Source organism: Gymnoscopelus braueri (genome assembly GCF_963280865.1).
Source record: "Gymnoscopelus braueri genome assembly, chromosome: 8".
Lineage (NCBI taxonomy): Eukaryota > Metazoa > Chordata > Actinopteri > Myctophiformes > Myctophidae > Gymnoscopelus > Gymnoscopelus braueri.
This window is the reverse complement of record NC_137609.1, coordinates 10,258,528-10,280,881: the sequence shown is the minus strand read 5'-3', so window position 1 is coordinate 10,280,881 and position 22,354 is coordinate 10,258,528. Positions and strand designations below refer to the sequence as shown.

The following is a 22,354-nucleotide window of genomic DNA, read 5'->3' as shown; positions in this document are numbered from 1 at the left end:
TTGTGCTGCATTAAATCTGGAGATTAACGGGAGAAATTACAAACCGGCAGCAGAGCAAGAGAAAGGGTTAAAAAGAAAAGAGGGAGACTCCCACTAGAATTGGGAGCGTTGGCAGGTATGCCATCATCAGTCATGAGTTTTGCTTGTTCAGCAGTGATTATTCACAGTCGCGTTGTGGTGCGCTTTCAAATGTTGGACGTGTTGCCAGCAGCATATCCGATTGCTAATTAACAATGCATGGCACACTGCTTTCATCTTATCCACTTGTCTTTCTCCGTTGTCATCTCTCAGAGAAACAGATGTGTTCCCAAACACACAGGAGACCTTATGATAAACACTGGGTCTTCAAAATCTTCCTTCTCGGCTGACAACAAGACAGGCTTTATGGCTAAGCGGGCTGTCTGTGTAGCATCCACTGTGTATTTTTTTTTCTCCAATAAATAAGTGTTTTAATCCTGTCTGTCTTTACCCCCCTCGTTTAATTCCTGTTTACATTTAGTGTAATTCCGGATGTGCTTCGTCACTATTGCCCATTAGGAATTTCCGACAGAATCGGCCACAGACGGGATTAAAACACTTATTTATCTAAAAATATGGATTATTACATTGCACTACTACGCCATAGATGGAGTTAACATTTGGGGCACGCGGGTAAGCACCTTATATTTTGCATTTGTACATGTTTGGAAAACTACAGGCTTTGGAGCTGACAATACAGTGGGGAAATGGGGGGATGGTCGCTACAAGTTCGTAGATTGAAAATGTCAGAATCGATAAAATACATCTACGAGAGTCGTAATCTACGGCTAGCACAAAGCCAGAAATGTCTTTCTGGTACTTAAATGAACAATGAATTAACCACTTAAACCCTCTATACCCCCTAGACCCGAGTTGGCTGTGTACTTGGTCTGCTCTTGTTTCCTTCTACACCAAATCTCTTTGTCAGAAATAGCAGATCTACAAGCTTGTAGATCGGCTGTTCGAATGTTCCGCCCAGAATAGGGAACGCTCGGGTTCAAGTGGTTAACCCATGCCTGGAACACATCTGTGTCACTTTAGATTTCTTTGGCTATTCAAAAATAGCAGATATACAAGCTCATAGCGCGGCACCGAGTGCCGCGCTATGAGCTTGTAGATCTGCTATTTTTGAAAAATCTTGAAACTTCTTTTTTTTTAACTGTTAGGATTTTGAAAACATTTTTAAGAATCGCCTCAGGTCTTAATGGGTTAATTACCAAATACCTTTTGAACACTAACAGTGAAGCTGATATAGCTCTGCATGTCAGTCTGCCTCACCTGTTCCTTCTCTCTCCAGGCCTCCATCACCTGAAACACCAGTCAGGGCAGCAAGATGTCGGGGATGATGATGGACAGCTCGCTGGCGGACGTCCTCCTCAACGGAACGGTCATCTCTTCTTCTCCTCCTCCGGTGGCGGACAACAATGGGACCTTCCTCCGCTTCTCCCCGACCTCCTCCGCGTCCGCGTCGGCCGAAGCCGCCGCCGCCGCCTCGTGGCCGGGCAGGGGACCGCTGACCATGGGGAACGTCTACGTGTACGTGTGGGTCTTCCTGGGCATGCTGCTCTTCCTGCTCACGCTGCTGGTCATCTCCCTCCACCGGCTGAAGAACATCATCACGTCCTCGTCGTCCGTCCCGGACTGCAGCAGCACCGTCAGCGAGGGGGGCGGCAGCTCCTCCTTCACCAACATGGAGATCTGCAGCATCTCCTCTCAGAGGTCCTCCATCTCCGCACTGTCCACCTGAGGGAGGGAGGGGGGGTGGAGGGGGTGAGGGGGTGAGGGGGGGCAGAATATAACAATAATAATAATAATAATGAATTGCATTTTTATGGCGCTTTTCTAAGTACTCAAACTTTAGCGCTTTACAATGGTTCATTCATTCATACATTGGGAGGTGAAGCGGCGAACAGTCGACGCCAGCGTCCTCACTTTTCCCACATTCACACACCAATGGTGGCAAGCTAACGCCGACCGACTCATTGGAGGCAATGTAGGGTTCAGTGTCTTGCCCAAGGACACTTCCACATGTGAACAGGAGGAGCCGGGATTCGAACCGCCGACCCACGGATCAATATAGCCTGGCCATGACTAATATAGATATTAGTCTGGAATCTCTGTGTGGAACATGCATTTCCAAGGGGCGAATAAAAAAGAATGCCTCTGGTGATAAACCCGCCCCATATTTGCATACTGGGCCCTGATTGGTCCCTCACTACTTCGGAGGGAGTGAAATCCAATCACAACTGAGCCTGACTGAGCGGTGCCAGACCAAATCTGCTGGGGGCAATTTATTTATTTATTTGCAATGGCAGATTCGTCTGGTTTACTAGCTAGGCAAAATACAGATGCTCGCAAGGATATTGGATATGGACCCAAAAGGACCCCCAAAATGATATGTATTTGGCCGCGGACCCCCCCCATCGGAAAATGCTTTTGTGCCAGCAGGGACCCCCCGGAAGAGAAGATTTTGTCACTTTCAACTTACACTTACAGCTGTGAGCTTGAATATCTGCATTTTTTGAGAACCACTGTTCTAGACCACCATGTTCTAGAATAGGGACGCATGGATATTGGATATGGACGTTCCAAAAGGACCCCCGAAATTATATGTATTTGGCCGCCGCGGACCCCCCATCGGAAAAAGGATTTTTTGCCATTAGCAGGGACCCGCGGAAGAGAAGATTTAGTCACTTTCACGATTTCTCAAAATTAGCAGATGTACAAGCTCGCAGTGCGGCATGAAGTGAGGCGCTGTGAGCTTGTATATCTGCTGTTTTTGAGAACCACTGTTCTAGAATAGAGATGCACGCATGGATATTGGATAATGGTCGTGCAGGTTACAGGGGCCTCCATGGAATCTTGAGCCCCATCATCATCATGGCAACGTATCAGACTGGACCCCCACTATTTATTAAACCAGTGATTATCAAATTTTTTTTTATTTCAAGGACCTCCAGTTTACTATGCATTATTAGGCCATAGACCCCCCCATAACTCTGAGTGTATATGAATGGAACCAAATGAACCTGTAACCGATCATTTAACCTGGCTGGGGGAGGACCCCCTGGAACACCCCCTCAAGGACCCCTGGACCCCACTTTGAGAACCACCTTATTAAACAATAAAATGTATGAACCCATTATACTGTATATACATTGTTCAGACTGTGGCAGACCCAAATCCAGCCTAAATCTGATTCTCAATCCAGATTGGAGTCGGATTGGTTTTATGCGGTCTGGTCTGAACTGAAGGCTGAGGAATGTGATTCTAATCTGATTTGGATAAATGGGATTCCATGTGGTTTGCTACTGTTAAGACTGGATGAAAACAATGCGACTCCAATCTGGATATAGGGCCTTGAAGTGTTTTTACATGATTTCACCCTTAACCCATTCAATCCGGAACGCATTTGTGTCATTTTAGATTTGAGCTATGACCATTATTTTATACTTTGGCTGTTCAAAAATCTTGAACATTTGTGCAAATCTTTGAATACATATATTTTTTTAAACTTGTATATCGGATATTGGATTTTTAACTCAAATCTTTGCTTCTGGGGGGTCCCTGGAACAACATATTTTGATGGGGGTCGGTGGCCAAATACATATAATTTTGGGTGGTCCTTCACATGAAAAAGTTTGAGAACCACTGACATCATAGTAACATAACTTTTTCAGACAACTGTTAGGATTTAGAATACATTTTCAAGATTCTTCAAAAAACAATAGCAGATCTACAAGCTCGAATGAGCTTGTAGATCTGCTAATTTTGAATAGCCAAAGAAATCTTAAAATGACACATGATGCGTTCCCGGTCTTAATGGATCAATGGACCCTTTTCACAGCAGTCATTTAATTTTGACAGGTAAGCTGACCTGATTCCTGAAGGTAATACCACTATTTGTGTGGGTGTGTTTTATTTATGTGCTGCTACGTGACGCGTAGCCAACGTAAAGGCAAAGCTGCCCAAGTGACTTCTTGCCTGCCCCTGAAAGACTGACCGAAGGCGGAAAAAAACTAAAGATGTGATTATTATCACATCTGAATCATATTAACATTTAGCCTAACTGGAACTATATCCTCCGGGTCTCTACAATGACGATATACTATGTGAATCATGTGACCATCCCATTTTGGACTTCCGTTGTCGCCATGCACTCTATTTACATCCTCCTTGTCCGGATGCAACACTGTAACACTTAAATGAAACAACGCACACAGTTAATGTCATTACCGTCAGCTGTGTCAAAATGCACGCTGTGAAAAGGGTCCATTGACTGTGTGTGTGTGTGTGTGTGTGTGTGGGGCGAGGGCACTTTCAGTACATGCTGTACAGTATGCTATATGTACAGAGAAGACACACACCCACAGCTGCACTCAAGTACATAATGACCTGTGACCACATACTTAAACGCTCTCTCTCACATGTTCTCTCTTAGTCACACACACATACACACGTTTGTATTACTATACCTGTGAGGACATTGACATTTTAGGACAGCAGTTTTTAACATTTTTACTATTTACCGTAACACAGCATATAAATGGTAAATGGTGCATTAATATACAGCAGCGCCTTTATCCAAGGCGCTTTACAATGATTGTGCATTACATTCACACACCGATGGCGGAGGAAACCATGCAAGGCACCAACCTGCTCATCGGGAGCAACTAGGGGTTCAGCCTATTGCTCGCAAGGACACTTCGGCACTAACTCTGGGGGAGCCCGGGATCGAACCCAAGCGCTGCCGGCGCCAACAGCATCCACCAACACATCATTTGAAGTGACTTTAACGCCTTTCCCATGCAGATGGACGTTGCCAGTGTGAAGAGGGATTGATTGATGGGTGGACATTGGACAAGGACATTGAGCAAACACTGAACAACAAACTACTTTGAGATTAGTCTTAATGAAATAAGACAAAATGGGTCCTCAGAACTTCTCCAACCCAGGAGTACACTGAACAATTGATTATATCATAATATTTTGTTTTAGTTTTTTTGTGAAATAGATGACCAGAACTCTGCCATCTGATTCATGTGACGCTTTATACAGAGTATTCACTTACTGTGTGCAATCTGTGCATCTGTAGAATCGAAACTCCCAATTATTGATTGATTGATTGATTATTAAAGACCAATGCTTTGTACATAAGTGCACACTGGTTTCTCAAGTTGTTCAGTTCAGCATCTGTGGAAATCATCACTTTTATCTTTTTAGAAAAAACAGTAAAATACACTGACAAGCATATACAACATCATTGTATTACAGTAAAAATCAAACCCCTGTCGTGTTCTGCATCTCTCCAATCTGAGATAAGGCTGATTAATATGTCACTTCTTCTTTTTTTTTTCGCTCTTACATTTTTATCCCACGATTTTGTAACCCATTTTTCACCCAGTGCCAATTGCCTATAAGCTTGTACTCCTGGGCGCTACTCTCCCTCTGCCAGCCTAGGGAAAGCCACGAACTGAGCTCATGCTTCCTTGATTGCATGAGGAGTGAGCAGGCCGCTTCTAGTCACCTGACAGGGGGGAGTTTCCCAAGTAGGACGTAGCGTGGAAAGAACACGTTATTCCAACCAATTGTTCCAGAACATGACATTTTCTTGTCACAAAAAATAATAATTTCTTCGGGGGCCTAGTAATCATTCCCACCAATTTTGTGAAAATCGACCGATTCGTTTCTCAAGTTCTTTTGTTCACACAGAGAGAGAGAGAGAGAGAGGGTAGGAGAGAAAGAGAGAGAGGGTAGGAGAGAGAGAGAGAGAGAGGGTAGGAGCGAGAGAGAGAGCGAGAGAGAGGGATAACCTGTCTTAACCAGAGCCTTATATTAGAGAGTACCGCCACTGAAGGGGCAGAAACAGCGTTGGTCACTTGGTTCATGTAGACTGGAAATAGTTACAAATGCCCATAGACTCCAATGCATTCCGTAAACTTCCAGTTTAAGGCTTTGTCACTATTCCCCAATAGAAGGCTATGTAGAAGACCTGGCCCGAAGAAGTGGACGGAGGTGACACATAACTCTCCTTGAATGGCTCTGGTCTTAACCACCTATAGACCCCAGCATCGGTATTGTGGGGAAAGCTTTCGCTGAAAATAGCCGATCGACAAGCTCACAACTCAACGCGCTGAGTCGCATTGTGAGCTTGTTGATCGGCTATTTTCAGCGAAAGCTTTCCCCACGATAACGGAGAACAGAAAAGACACAGTATTGAGCCCTGAGGGATTCCGGTTACCCATATGGGGTTTAAGTGGTTAAATCTAGGGGGAAAGATGCTGGGAGGATGTTGAGGAATACAATGTTTGAGTACGCTTTTGTCCAGGGGAAAATAAATGTGTTAGCGATGACAAACCTGACAGTCTGTACTGACATACAGTGGTGGAAAAAAAACTCACATGTTTTACTTAAGTAAAAGTATCAATACTGCAACGTAGAAATAGTAAAAGTCCGGTAATCAAAATTCACTTTAGTAAAAGTACAAAAGTATTGGCATCAAAATGTACTTAAAGTAGAAAGTACTTGTTAGGCAGAATGTCCAATTTCACACGTTTTCAAATGTATAAAAAGTATAAAAACCTTTTGAAAATAGCAGATCTACAAGCTCACAATGCGACGCATTGTGAGCTTGTAGATCTGCTATTTTAAAATGTCCGAAATGTTTATAGGGCTGAAGTGGGTAATGCATGTTTTGTAATAATAATAATACAAATCTACAAAGTAACTAATAACTAAAGTTTTCAAATGGTTGTAGTGGAGTAAAAGTACAATATTTGCCTCTGAGATGTAGTGGAGTAGAAGTAAAAGTATTGTACTGTAAAATTGTACTTAAGTACAGTACTTGAGTAAGTGTACTTAGTTACTTTACACCACTACTGACATACATGCAGACAGCACTACTGACATGCATGCAGACAGCACTACTGACATGCATGCAGCACTCTCTCTCCACTGCTACAGACAGGTCATGCGATGCATATCTCCTTAAGATTGATGGGTCAACCAGCGTATCGGATTGCCCTTCCTCCCTGCCTGTCAGCTTATACTCTACATCAGACTAAAGTCTCCATAGCGACCCGACCGTGACCGAGCCCCGCGGCAGGGCAGCCGCCAGCCCGGCACGCTCCAATCTCTGCACCCTCAGCTTCAGCCAACTGTTACTTCTGCTCAAAAATACTGAGGCTTTCTTATTTATTTATTTTTATTTTGTTGTCTCAGACAAAAATCCATCACTCCAAAACTTAACCTATTCAATCCGGGAAAGCATCTGTGTCATTTTAGATTTTGCTACATGTAAAGTCATACGGTCACACAAAAGCATCAAAAGTAGCAAAGCGACGCGTTTTGTGATCGTAGATCTGCTACTTTTGCTATTTTTTTATTTGAATCCTGAACAGTAACAGTTTTTGACGATATATAATATGAGTTTTTCAGAAAACTGTTAGAATTAAGAAGGTGTTTTTAGAATCGGCCTCAGGTCTAAATGGTCTAACTTAAAGGACGACTTCACCGATTTTCAACCTACAGTATCTTCATATAATTGGTCCTCACTAATACTCATGATAAAATGGTAAAAAAAAAATCTACTCGGTCTGTGTCTCAGAGGAGGGCTGTAGACAGTTCAGAGTCCCGTCTACCAGTGACATCATCAATGGGGAATCCAAGCTAATAGAAACTGCAGGCTTTCTATTCCTGGAAAGTTGCAATGCAATAAAAGAAGATAATAAAAATCATGCCTAACGATGATGTCACTGGTAGACGGGTTTCTGGATTGTCCACAGACCTCCTATGAGACACAGACCAAGTAGAAAAAAATGGTACCATTTTATCATGAGTATTAGTGAGGACCAATTATATGAAGATAGGTTGAAAATCGGTGAAGTCGTCCTTTAACTTTATCTTTTTACTTTTTCTTCGAGGAAGTGTATTATTCATAGACTTATGTGTGGTTGTCTTGGCTGGCTGTACTATTAGGTGTCTAGTTGGTTATCAGTTATGGTGCTGCTGAAGTAGCAGTTAATTAGACACAGTATACTGTAGGGGAACTTCCACGAACAGACCACTGCCTGCCTGGTAACAAATGATTATTTGTGAGTGTCCCAGGGTGAGAGACACTCACAAATAATCATTTGTTCCTGTTTGTTCCTGGCCTAATAGCTAAGCAGGGTCCTAAGGAGGCTATGCAGACCCAGTTAGAACACCTTGACGTTTATGCCAGCCCTAAGAGGTCCCTTTTTTCCATCACTAGGTGGCATGAAGGTCAAGTTTTCCTTTGTCTGACAATAGTAGAAGTAAGCCTTGCCGAGCTGCCGAGCCATGTGGCCCATAGGGACAGAAGCTCCTGTTTCTGTAGTGTGAGGCAGCTTGATGTACAAGTATACCCCCTGGACATGACTCTAGTATGTCGCAGGGACTTACCCTCATAGAGTTAAAAATAATAGAGAGGGCACCCAAAATCCCCTCCCATCCACTTGCATTGAGTTGCTCACCCAGCGCATGAAGCAAATTCACCCCTTCTTCCGGGTTGGAAAGTGTGATGGGCGTAGCCTATTTGGGGCCACTGTGATACGTTCTGCGTCACAGAAGTGACGCGTTTTACGTCACAGAGGTGCGCGGCCCCGTGCGCAAGCTTGTGCGCAAGCTCGTGAGTCGATCCCATTGGTCGAAACCGTTTTCACTCGTACATTGTGCAGTGGCCCCGTCCGTTTAAGCTGCAGTACCTACGAATGGCCAGCATGTCCATTTCGCTTCAATGCAACCACTGGGTTCTGGGGGCTTGCTTACCCTCCAATCCAACCCTTGATGCTGAGTGCCTGGTTCCAGACCATAGACCCCGCCCACTCTCTGAGTGGGGCTGCTCTTGGTCTGGTGTCATAATGTGAGCCTATGGCTTTTCACGGTAGAAGAAATACCTGTCAAATCAGAGTCGGAGGTGGGGGTGGGTCTAACGACAAGCCAATCAGCGCCACGGGGCGTTCTCAAGCTGTGCGACACTAGCCTGTGACGTCACACGTAGGCGGATCCTTGGATCTCTTGTGATTGGTTTAGGGAAATGCTAATCCCCTCCCCCAAGTAATCGACTACAGTGCAGCCAATTTCAGACTGAAACTCCACGCAGCTTCAGTCTGATAATCAGGCTAAAGCAGGGAGGCATTTGGTCCCATTTTTATAGTCTTTGGTATGACCGGTGATCACAAACCCCGACTTCTAGGGCTGTCACAAATTTTACCTGACGATTAATTGTCATTGAACTAATTGCGATTAACAATTTAATTGTGTTTCTGTCATTGAACGTTGGAGTATATTAATACAAATTACATTTCTGTTTGGCTTTTAGGATTTGAAGTTGCACAGGTGCAGATATGACAAATGACCTAAATATATACAAAGAAAAGACTTACATATTTAATAACGTAAAGAAAAACATTAATAGTGGAAATAGACGATCTACAAGCTCACAATGTGACACGTTGTGAGCTTGTAGATCTGCTATTTCCACTTTTTTTTCAATGTTTGAAAAAATATTACCATTTTTCAACATAGAAACGATTATGACAATTATGCAAAATAATTGTGATTATGTCAAATTATGTAACAATTGTGACAGGACTACCGAACTCCCAATCTCAGGGCAGACGGACACTCTAACCACAAGGTCACTGAGCTGGTAATCAAATGTGTCTGACTATGGTGAACTACTCTTTGAGCAGAGAAAAGAAATGCTGTTGTTATTTACAGTACCAGCAGGAGACTGAGCGTGAGGATCGAGCTCGTGCCCATGGGAAGATTTGTGACAGGGAGCAGGATCATCAGGAGTTGAGATTATCTGGCTGAACAGAGAGAGCTGATTCTGTTTGAACAGAGATTGTTTTGGGATGCATGCCACCATCACAACATTAGCCCGGGAAGTTAAGCCTGATTTATACTTCAACATACAACGGTGTATAAATTAATACATTAAGACGCTGATTCTACAAAATGCCTTCTATAAATCAGTAGTTCTCTAAGTTTTTCGTGCCAAGGACCCCCACAATTAAATGTATTTGGCCACGGACCCTCCCCCCATCTGAAAATGTTTTGTGCCAGGGACCCCCAGAAGAGAAAATGTGTGCAACAACTGTTCTAAACCATTGTTCCAAATAGAGTTTTCTGAAAAACGTATGTTGCTACATATATGGCTAAAATGACACTTGATGCGTTCCCGGTTTTAATGGGTTAAGCATTCCAGTAGGCCAAATGCTGGTGTATCTGATTAGGTTTGTTTTTCTGAAAATGTGCTTTTCCAGAAACAATTGACAGAGTCATCCCAAAGTCTTGATTTCCAATTAGATACCACTCTAATCCCTATACGTGCTCTGCAGTAAATCTAATCACAGAACAGATCATCCCACTTTAAACACCTGAGACTGCTACATGGGAAAAATGGGATATACCCTCATTGTCTAATTATTTATGTTCTTGTTTGATATACAGAGAAAGAGAGAGATGGATGAGGACAAGTCATTTAAATGTACTTATCCTCGTTATTTGCATGTCAGCAACAACATTCACAGTGCGGCTCTGCTGGCCAGCACTGGGAGTGGGAAAACAATACAAGTGTCTCACCTTGGCAATGCTTTGATCATCATCAATGTAAACATCACGTACAGCCAGAGCTGGAGGTCAGACAGGTCAGCAAGATGGAATGGGAGTTGCCTGAGCACGAGCCATCCAGTATGTCCAGGAAGCCACCCTCCCATTTATTTATAGAAACAGACTGTTAGTTGAAAAGGGACAACATTAGCTAGCTTTTTTTCAAAAACAGAAAAGAAAATAGCAGATCTACAAGCTACACAACTCGTCGCGATTTGACACATTGTGAGCTTGTATATTTGCTATTTTCAAATCGCCCATGTACATTCATTGGTTTAAAGTGATTGAATTGATTTTGATGCTATATTAACACATTTTAATTGGAACCCCCTCAATGACCAATGGGGGTCCCCGGAACCCCAATGTGAGAACCACATGAAACCTTTTCTCACTCACCTGATTAAACGCATCATCTGCTGTGCTGCTTGTTTTCAACCAAAGACGTCAAAGCACCGTCTTTTGTTTGTCTTTCTGCACCTGCTGCAGGGAATGCGTCATGTTTGGTGGAAACCAGAGCATCTCTCTGTTGGAGTGGAGACATTAGGGACATTATGCAGTGGTGTGAAGTAACTAAGTGCATTTACTCAAGTACTGTTACTTAAGTACAATTTTGAGGTATTCTTACTTTACTGGAGTATTTCCAATTTTCAGTAATTTTACTTCTACTCCACTACATCTCAGAGGCAAATATTGTACTTTTACTCCACTAGAATTATTTGGAAACTTTAGTTACTAGTTACTTAGTAGATTTTGATTATTATTACAAAACATACATTAACCACTTCAGCCGTATATACATTTTGGCCATTTGAAAATAGCCGATCTACAAGCTCACAATGTGTCGCATGTAGATCGGCTATTTTCAAAAGATTTTTATATATTTTATACATTTGAAAACTTGTGAAATGGGACATTCTGCATGATCAGTGCTTTCTACTTTTGGTACTTTTTAAGTACATTTTGATGCCAATACTTCTGTACTTTTACTCAAGTAAATTTTAAATTCCGGACTTTAACTTGTAACAGAGTATTTCTACATTGCAGTATTGATACTTTTTTAAAGGTATCATGACATTCATTTTCACTTTTTTTATTTTCAATGTTTTATTTGGGGTTTTATGACCTCAATTACACCCAAAAAAACTGAACTTAGAACATTCAGTGGATTTTCTGTGGTCTGGGGTTTTCTGAATAATTAGGCTGAAAAGTAATCTGAGCTTGGCCCTTCGACAGTGAGGTCACAGTCGATTAATCCCGCCCACTCTCCTCCTCGCCCCTCCCCTCCCCTATCCTTTCCTTTGGGGGGGGCGGAGCAGAGGCGATGATTGACAGGCAAAATCCCTCACCAGCGACACCCGCAGGCAAAGATTTCTTTTTTCATTGCAGTTGAAAAGGCTTTAGAAATGTGAGAGAAAAACACCTGCCATGGATCACTGGAATGGATTTTTCACTTAGAACTTTTTGTACACTTTTGAAGGACCAGGACAAAGACTTTGAATGTGGTGTAAAAGTGAATGTCATTAAACCTTTAAGAAATGTAAGTGGGGGCGGCAGCGGCTCAGGGGTAGAGTGGCCGGGTAGAGTGAACTGGAAACCGCAAGGTTGATCCCGGGGCTGGGAAGCAAGCTCCCCCAGTGTCTTTTCAATTAGGGGTTCAGCGTCTTGCTCCAGGACACTTCGACACTGAGGGGAGAAAATTACAAACATTTCTCAGTGTCGAAGTGTCCTTGAGCAAGACGCTGAACCCTTAATTGCTCCCGATGAGCAGGTTGGTGCCTTGCATGGTTTCCTCCGCCATCGGTGTATGAATGTGTGTGTGAATGGGTGAATGTAATGCACAATATATGTAAAGCGCTTTGGATAAAAGCGCTATATAAATGCACCATTTACCATTTTAAGTACTTTTTCCACCACTGACATTGATGATTGAAATTATTTAGGACAGTGGTTCCCCCATCTGAAAAGGTTTTGTTGCCAGGGACCCCCAGAAGAGAATATTTATGTAAAAAAATAAAACATTTTCAATAATAGTAGATGTAAAAGCTTGTCACTGTGAGCTTGTATTTACATCTGCTATTTATGAATAGCCAACATATAAATGGATAAAGTGGTTAAAATGATTGTGAAGCTACGCTCACAAATTTTGCTGGGGACCCCCTGAACCCCCTGGACCCCCCCCCCCCAAGGAAGGAAGTTTGAGAACCAATGCTAAAGACAATGATACAATACATATTCAGGAGAACCACAACATAACAAAACAACTACAACAACCACATCAATCAAACAATATCAACAACACAAGAGAAACTATCTATCTTCAGTGCTGTCATTAACCTAGTAATACATCATACAAGAGTGGTTTTCAACCTTTTTCATGCCAAGGACCCCTAAATTGACCCCTTTAAAAATATCTCTCTATATATATATATATTCAAAGATTTGCACACATTTTCACGATTTTTCAAAAGTAGCAGATCTACAAGCTTGAGCATGTAGATCTTCTATTTTTGAATAGCCAAAGCTGAGTGGTTAAAATGATTGCGACGCTATGTTAACTAATTTCACTGGGGACCCCCTGGTACCCCGCCACAACCACAGTGTGACATCTCATAATATCTCGTGGTAAACTGAAAATATACTGAGTCTGAAATATACCTTCATTTAATATTTTTTTTGTCTAGATATGTAAATAATATCAAACAATTATCTGCACCATTATTTCAAAAATCTATCTGATCTACAAGCTCACAAGGTGTCACATATTGTAAGAGTTGTGAGCTTGATTATTTGTTTATGTTTTACCTGTCCTGTAATCTCTGCAGCTCACTGTTCACTTCCTCAAGAGGTCCACAGATTGCACCAATCAGCAAGCAGCTGGGGGGGGGCAGGTTGTTTTGCTTTGAGACGTCATTGCGTGATGATGTCATTACATAATATCCTAATATCACCAAACTATTCATTAAATATATAATGACATAACTCAAATAGATATGTCCCTAAAGCGTGTCAAATTATAATGCACATTGTGTTGTGATTAAGTTACTTTTTTGTGTCATTTAGAGAAATGATGATTTTTTTTTTTTTAAGACAATCTTCCAAAGTTTGCCAAATTGATATAAAAAAATTGTTTGACTTGCCACAATTATGTGCTTGAAAATAAGTTGCAACAAGTTGTTAAATATAGCAACAAAGTGCGAATTTGGCAACTAGAGTGAACATACATTACAATAAGGTCCAGCTGGTGTAAAGTAACTAAGTACATTTACTAACTAAGTACATTTACTAAGTACTGTAATTAAGTACAATTTTGAGTTATTTTTTACTTTACTGGCCCTATTTACATTTCGGCCATTTGAAAATAGCAGATCTACAAGCTCACAATGCCTCGTGATGCGATGCGACGCATTGTGAGCTTGTAGATCTGCTATTTTCAAAAGATTTGTATACATTTTATACATTTGAAAACTTGTGAAATGGAACATTCTGCATAATGAGTACTTTCTATTTTTTTTATACTTTTACTCAAGAAATGTTGTATTAGATTTTTACTGGACTTTTACTTGTAACAGAGTGTTTCTATACATGACAGTATTGATACATTTAGTAAATTAAGTAGGCTACTTTTTCCACCACTGGTAAAAATAATAATAATCTGGCAACAAAGTGCTAAATTGGCAACAAGTGTGTGAACGTTACAATGAGGTCTCAATAGTCCAATCACAGAGTCTCTTACAGACAGGTCTATGTAATACAGCCTGCGGTTGGACAGTGCGCCACAGGTGCGGTAATTTCAAAGTGATCAGTGAACGGCTGAGAAGGAGAGGCAGAGCAAACAGCTGATCAGTGAACAGCTTATAAGGACAGGGCAGGGCTAACAGCTGATCAGTGAACACATGCAGTCTGTCTGATCAGGAGGAGCTTTAAACTGTGTCACTAGATCAGTCACCGCACAGACCGAGGTTATCATCAGATCGAGATCGGGACGAGGTTCCAATTCCAACGGCTCCAACGCGCAACGTTACATTGTAAAACTGATGAGTTGAAAAGAACGTTATTTTGGGCACGTTAACGTTCATTTAAACTTTAAACGGGGTATCATTAACGAAGCGTGGGACGAGGAACCGCATCAACTTGTTGTTGCAGGATCTGATCTTCTGTTCGGTGAGTTTGAATCATTTTAATTTAAAACGGTCGTTTTTGCATGTTTTTTTCGCACTGAATATAGCTCTGGTCCATAGCGTTAGAAGGAGTTCTCCTTAACGCTATGTTACTTTCGAGCCGTTGCCCGCACCGAACACCCACCGGTAGCGCAGCCTCTCGTCTGTAGTAAAATGATATTCTTTCGCTACTCACTAATTTAAAAAAAACAACGATTTAAGATGTTGAAAGCCTGCTTTCCTTAGTGGGAACACTCAGCCATGACACCTCACGTCTAAAATACACTTGGACAGAAGAGGGACTATTTCAACTTTTTTGTTGTTTCTCCACTGCGCTCCCTACAGATCTGCTCAATGGAAAGATTCCATTGATCAGATCTGTAGGGAGCGCAGTGGAGTAACTAAAAAAAAAAAAATCCCCTTCCGGTGAAATAGTATTTTTCTGTCTAAGTATTTTAGACGTGAGGTGGGGGACTCTGAGTGTTCCCACTAAGGAAAGTAGGCTTTCAGCATCTTAAAACGGTCTTTGTTTTGGTGAGTTGCAAAAGTGTATATTTGTTTTACTACATACTAACTAGAGGCTGCGCAGCCTGTGCTACCGGTGGTGTGCGGGGCGGGCAACGGCTCCTAACGCTATGGGCCAGAGCTACACTGAACACACACAGGGCTGCAATGAATATGAGCCCTTTAATTAATAGGGCTTTTTATTGTGTTAATGTTATCCTTTTAGCACCTTGTATAAATTCGCACCACTATACTTTTTTTGTAAACTGTTAAATGTATTCATTCAATGTAGAAATTCTCTCCTTACAAGTTCTCTCATTACAAGTAAAAGTACTCATCATTATGCAAAATGTCCCATTTCAAAAGTTTTCAAATGTATGAATCTACAAGCGTGCTTGTAGATCTGCTTATTTTTTAAATGGGTTGAAGTGGTTAATTTGTAATGATAATCAAAATCTACTGAGTAGCCTAACTAAAGTTTTCAATTGTAGTCTAGTAAAAGCATAATATTTGCCTCTGAGATGTAGTAGAGTGAAAGTACTACTAGAATTGGAAATACTCAAAGTAAAAAATACCTCAATTGTGCAGTACTTCAGTAAATGTATGTTTGCCTTGTAGATAGATTGTCAGCCAGCAACATGGAAAGGGTGGTTGAAGCATTGGTCACAGGATGGGTGGGCACTAGGGATATCTGGGCACCTCAATGTAAAATTGGCTATTTTGTCCAAAATAATTAGGGGTGGGTCCGTGGCCAAATGCATATCAATTGAGAACCACTGGATTAGTCAACATCTTTCAGACCTCATCATGACAGCCTGGATCTCTGATTTGTAAAGGAAAAGTAGGCAAGGCATGTGTAACTAATTGCTTACTGTTCATTTCTCCAGGTAATACTACTTGAGGATGATGAACTCCATCAGGCCTAATGTCCGGCTTGGCCTCCACTCCTACAAAGAGAATTCTCTCGTCTCCAACAAACATGACGCAACCCTTCAGGTGCAGAAAGCCCAACAAAGGACAGTGCTTGGCGTCTTGGCTGAGAACACGCAGCACAGCAGATGTGTCAGTGAGGTGAGAAAGGGAGCCATCAAGAGAAGTGCATTATTCACAGTGGTGTAAAAAGTACTAAACATTTTTACTTCAGTAAAAGTATCAATGCTGCGTGTAGAAATACTTTTACTAGGTAAAAGTTTACTTTACTTACCAAAAGTACTCATTGTGCAGACTGTCCCATTTCACAAGTTCATAAATGTATAAAACTCTTTGAAAATGGCAGATCTACAAGCTCACAATGCGAAGCGTTGTGATCAAATGGCCTATATATGGTTGAAGAGGTACTGGGATGTTTTGTGATGATCTAAATCTGCAAAGTCACTAAAGCTGTCAAATAATTGTAGTAGAGTAAAAGTACAACATTTGCCTCTGAAAATGGGAAATACTCCAGTAAAGTATAAATTCCTCAAGTGTGTTTTGAGTAAATGTGCTTAGTTACTGTACACCACTGATTATTCGGTTAATGTTGTCCTTTTTAACTAACAGTCTGTTTCTATAAAGGGAGGGCGGCTTCCTGATCATGGCTCCTGCTCAGACGGCTCCACGTCCACCTTCCTGACTTTGACTAACCAGATCTCCAGCTCTGCCCGTGATGTTCAAACTGATGATCGGGGTAGGCTATTGCACCTTTCTATGTAGCCACTGTTATACATGCACATGGCAGCAAAATACTAATTAAAATCTACAAGCAATGAGAGTTAAAGATAAAGTGGAAGCTGGTAAAGGAATCTCCAGGCCGATAGCTTAACATTACTGTTGCAGCCTCTGAACAACCGGGAGGCATTTCTTTGGACTGCGGTCCTGCCAGCTTAGCATTGCTTGGTTATCATGCTCAACTTGATTTATCTAATAACTAAATTTGTCTTCCAGTTTTTGATGACATGGAGGCCAGTGCGACTCCATGTGAAGATGAAGCTATGCAGCAACACAACGATTTCAGACTCTTCCTCGATCTGAGCACAAGTGAGACTGTCAACCTTGAATTGAAGCATACTTTTTAAAACTTTTTAATGCTCTTCATCTGGTTAATAATTGCTCTTAACTTGTAGATGCAGATGAGTCTATGACTTCCCAACCAGATGACTCCCTGCATTCACACAATGTGTTTTGTGCGTCCGAGTACACAGAGGAGATTCACCACTATTTGCGGCAGAGAGAAGTACACAACTGAACCAGCTTCTCACTTTATTTTTATTTTTTGTCCATGATCTTGTTTAATATCCCAGACTCTCTACTGTGGCAAGTCTGGAAACTGCATTGATTAAAGTTGAGAAGGAGAGGCAGAGCAGTTAAAGTGGTCAAACTAGAAATATCTTCTGAAGCATCTTTTATAAAACTGTTGGAAATGGTCTTGGAAATTTCATAAAAGAAAAGGTTAACGCCTCAAGCTGTGATTTCTTCACCTGGTTGGCAGTATGTAGAACAATATTACTAAAATGTCATCATTTTGTGTTTGGGAAATGGCACTAGTGTGGGGCGGGGGAGGGCTCCTTTCACAAATCGCACATTAAGACGCACTTTTTTTTTGTGTCCGTTTATTTTGCGTTAATCCATGCGACTGCTTTGTCTTTTCTTCCAGCTGAAGTGCAGGCCGAAGGTAGGCTACATGCAGCATCATCCAGAGCTCACCAGCAACATGCGGATGGTTCTGGTGGACTGGCTGGTGGAGGTCAGCGTGGAGTACAAGCTGTGTGACGAGACCCTGCATCTGGCCATCTGCTACCTGGACCGCTTCCTCTCCCTCACCAAGAGTGTGAAGCGAAGCGAGCTGCAGCTAGTCGGCACAGCTGCCCTAATGATTGCTGCGTAAGTGTCATTTTAACCACTTAAAAACCTCTAGCGGTCTTCAACAGGGGGTCCTCAGAGTTACTACAGGGGGGGGCGCCAAATCATTGTGTGACAACATTAACCACTTGAACCCTAGCATCCCTATTCCGAGGAGAACTTATAGCTGAAAATGGCCAAGCTTGCAACGCCACGCAGTGCGAGCCGTTGTGAGCTTGTAGATCGGCTGAGAGGTTTGGTATAGGGGTAAAGGATCCAACGGTCACGTTAAGTATTGACTGTTTAGGAGGTTAGATGTAATTAATTTACACAACACTGATAATATGAAGCCATCTATATGAAAAGTTTACCCTGCAACACCTGGAAAAACGTTGAAGACCCTTGCTCTAGACTTTGTAAACTGGACCAGAGTGGCTCTGTACTAGGACCGCTTCTTTCCTTCTACACTAAATCTCTTCACCAAAAATGGCAGATCTACAAGCCCACGAATTACAATGCATTGTAGATAATCAATTTTACTGTTTTACATTGAAGTGGGGCATTAACTTGTCCTGAACAGTCATATTTGTCTGGAACATGCAGGCAACAATTCCTTGCTAATGGACAGAAGATATCAAATTTAGCTGTATTGTGTTTTTTTTTTAAAACATCACTTTGATGGGAAGAGGCTGCTGTTAAAAATGTAATTATCTCTCTAGGAAATATGAGGAGATCTACCCACCTGAGCTGAAAGAGTTTGTGTACATCACAGACGACACTTACAGCAGGGCACGACTGCTGAAGATCGAGATCATCTTCATCAAGGTGTTGGCCTTCCAGTTGTCCACGCCCACCGTCCAATACTTCCTGAAGCAGTACATGACCGTTCAGTCTGTCTGCTCCCAGACGGAGAGCCTGGCCCTGGTAAGCAAAGCCATTCACATGGATTTAACACATTTAGGCCTGAGACAGATTCTACAAATGTCTTCTAGATCCTGACAGTTTTCTGAAAAACTATTGTTGCTATATCAGTGGTGCTCTGCGCAAACGTTTTCATGTCAAGGACCACCCAAAATTGTATGCATTTGGCCACGGACCCCATCTCAAAATATCTTGTTCCAGGGACCCCAGAAGCAAAGATTTGAGTTAAAAATGTTTCAAAAGATTTTCACAAAATGTTTTAAAAAAATTGCCGATCTACAAGCTCGTAACGTGGCACTCGTTGCCGCACTGAGCTTGTATATCTGCTATTTTTGAATAGCCAAAGAAATCAAAATTTACACTGAGCTTAAAAGTGAAACAAATGCTATTTTATTTTTGTAAAAAAATTCCCATGCCAAAACGTAATTTTATTGCAATAATTTCCAACAATCGTTAAGTAAAATGTCATGCTTGTGACGTGCCTACATGTGACCTTTTGCCGCTTGCTGTTGACCTTGCAGTATGTGTCGGACCTGAGCCTGTTGGAAGTGGAGCCCTTCATCCAGTATGTCCCATCTGTAGTGGCGGCTGCAGCCTACTGCCTGGCCAACTACACCGTCAACACGTGTCTATGGGTATGTATCTCTTCAAAGCTCTTTGGGTTCACATGGTGCAAGTAGTACATCATGGCCCTGTTACAGTGGGGTCGTGTGGAGCAGTGGTGCCTTAGCATTTTAGCTTGAGGCCCAAAAGATACATTTGACTTCTCCCCTTGACCCAAAATACAGTAGTGAAAAAAGAGCCACGGGCTCTCACTCGTTGTGAGCTTTTAGACCTGCTATTTTCACTAAGTTTGTTTTTACCGGTATTTATGAGTTTTATTTCGATTCTTTTTTAAAAACACTTTTGGAAATCTTGTGACTCCTTTTTGTAGGAACCAAAAAGGGATAAAAATGGGTCCTGACCCTGATGTAGAGGCCCCCTTAAGTCCTAATTAAATAGATAAAATCTATAAAATAAAATCTGCAAGCTTTAATGACTGATCACAGCCTATATACACAGTACTTTTACACTTCTGAACATTTTCGACATGCTCAAAATGGAGTCCCCAGGTTGAAAGTGAGTGATGCACACAGGGTACATGAATGATGGTACTTTTCTTTCTTTTTTTAGCCCGTCTCATTGGAATCCTTCACCGGTTACACCTTGGCTGAGTTGGCACCCTGCCTAGAAGAGCTCCACAAACTTTACAGAACTGCAAAGAAGCTCCCTCAGCGGTCGATCAGGGGAAAGTACAACAGTTCAAAGTAAGTGATGCTTTCATTCCAACAGTACACTGTGCATACCAATTTGAAACGAGCTAATGCCTGCTCTTTGAAAACTGTTTGCTGCATGAATGTAAAATGCAGTATGGTTAATTTGAACAACTTATGCATCCATAAGTGCAATATCTCTCTCCCAATGGAGAGGTAATTGCAACGATGTCCGAAATACTATTAAGATGGCGGCACATCTAGCGCCATCTGCTTCAAATAACTTTAACATGGGACCACAATGGAAACAAGTCCCCGGGACTTTTAGTTTTAGCCTAAATGTCTTTCTGTGCAGTTTACATTTCTGACAAAGTATTCAAACGGTCAACCTTAGGTGTCCTACCCAACAACACTAGGGTTGCAATTTCTCAATGGAAGACTAAGGAGACCACCTCCAACCTCTGCAGATTTACTGAACAAAGTAAAACTTTAGTGGCATGCAGCTTTTCCACTCTAAAGGCCAGCTCACCAGACTGGATCTTTCCAAGGCTTCCATTATTGATCTTAGTATGCAGCTGAACTGCCTTAACTCGTTAAAACCGGGAAAGCATTTTTGCGTTGGCTATTCAAAAATGGCAGATCTACAAGCGCACAGCATGCCACTTCGTGCCGCACTGTATATCTGCTATTTTTGAAAAATCTTGAATCATCCATGGTCTGATCGTTGCTTCAGAATCACCCTCTCCACTGTAATGAGTCTGTTCTCTGCTTGGCTGTGTGTCAGAATAGTTTCCTCCACTCAAGGCTATTCTTTTCTCTACAGGTATGACTATGTCTCACAGATGAGTGCACCTGCTGTCATCCACATGCCATGAACGCCCCCCCCTCGGACCCCCTCGGACCTCCTTATGCTAGAAGTGTTCTTTTTTTTTACTGAATGGGAACATGACTTGTCTCCTTGACTATGCGGACTATCGTTTCCACTATTTGAATGTTTTTGTATTTTAGCGATAGATGTGTACACTTATAGCAGATGCGTTTACATATGTCATTTTAGTGACTAGAGGTGTACAATTTGTACTCTTAGCAGATGTGTGTTTTATGAATTTTATATGCTCTTAAATTTGACGACTGACACTTCACAACAGTACTTGTTTATTACGAACCTCAGTAATCTTTTTACTCTGCCCACATGCACTAATGGCCCACATGTTTGTCTTTTAAAGAGTGGGTACTTTTAAATCTAATTTTTATAAGTCTGGTTGGTTCTGAGGTTTCCCTAGAATCTAATTTTGTTTTATTCCCTAGAATCAATCATTGACTGCATATGTATGTTTTGTAACATGTCGGTACATAATAAAACAAACAAAACTATACTTTGGTGTTCTTTTTACAGTTTGATAACTGTTATCTTTCTTGCTTGTACGATTTGCCTGAAGTCAACACTCATGATTGGTAGAGGTTTGGGTTGTGGAGTTACCATGCATGATGTAATGCCTGTTAAGTTCTATTTCTATTTTCTTTTATAATGTTAACTTACTGTTATTTGAAACAGATCCAGTCCATTTTCTTAATAAAAATAGCAACATTTTTATTTTAAAAAACTGTACAGGGTTTGCTTGGCTGAATCAACTTTGTTTGCGTTATGTGCTAGAACGACAGCGATGTCAATGAGGAGCATATTTTGAATTATCAATTTCTAATCACTGACTGGCACAACTTGTATTTGTTGGAGTTACAACATGGCAAGGTAACTACACAACCCAAACATCTACAAGTGGTCTTGCCCTTTAGAAATGTGTTTGCTAGAGCTTGTGTAAACAGGTTTCTGATCAAGAGTTGTACACAAGTATTTTGATCCAGAGGAAGATTCTGTTAACCTCACAGTAAGGAGGTTTAAAGAGACTTGTAGACTGCATAACCTAAATCAGATAGGTTTAATGTTAAAGGCCACTTGATAACCAACCCTTTAGCTTGTAATTGTGCATGTATATGACTTAAACTTATTTGCATAGTCACTTGGTCTGGCAAACTCCCATCAGTGGTTGT

General features: G+C 41.6%; 2 protein-coding genes across 2 annotated transcripts; both read left to right on the top strand.

The window, feature by feature from the left end:
- Positions 1-1,351: 1,351 nt before the first annotated feature.
- Positions 1,352-1,765, top strand: sertm1 (serine rich and transmembrane domain containing 1; the record flags this gene model as incomplete). The annotated part of the gene is made up of 1 exon (XM_080435081.1): positions 1,352-1,765. The coding sequence occupies one exon, from the start codon at positions 1,352-1,354 to the stop codon at positions 1,763-1,765; it is 414 nt and encodes a 137-aa protein (XP_080291207.1).
- Positions 1,766-16,217: 14,452 nt separating this feature from the next.
- Positions 16,218-21,180, top strand: ccna1 (cyclin A1; the record flags this gene model as incomplete). The annotated part of the gene is made up of 9 exons (XM_080435080.1): positions 16,218-16,385; positions 16,869-16,980; positions 17,238-17,330; positions 17,417-17,526; positions 17,947-18,173; positions 18,851-19,055; positions 19,574-19,687; positions 20,226-20,359; positions 21,129-21,180. 9 exons carry the CDS (start codon positions 16,218-16,220, stop codon positions 21,178-21,180), a joined length of 1,215 nt encoding a protein of 404 aa, XP_080291206.1.
- Positions 21,181-22,354: the final 1,174 nt, after the last annotated feature.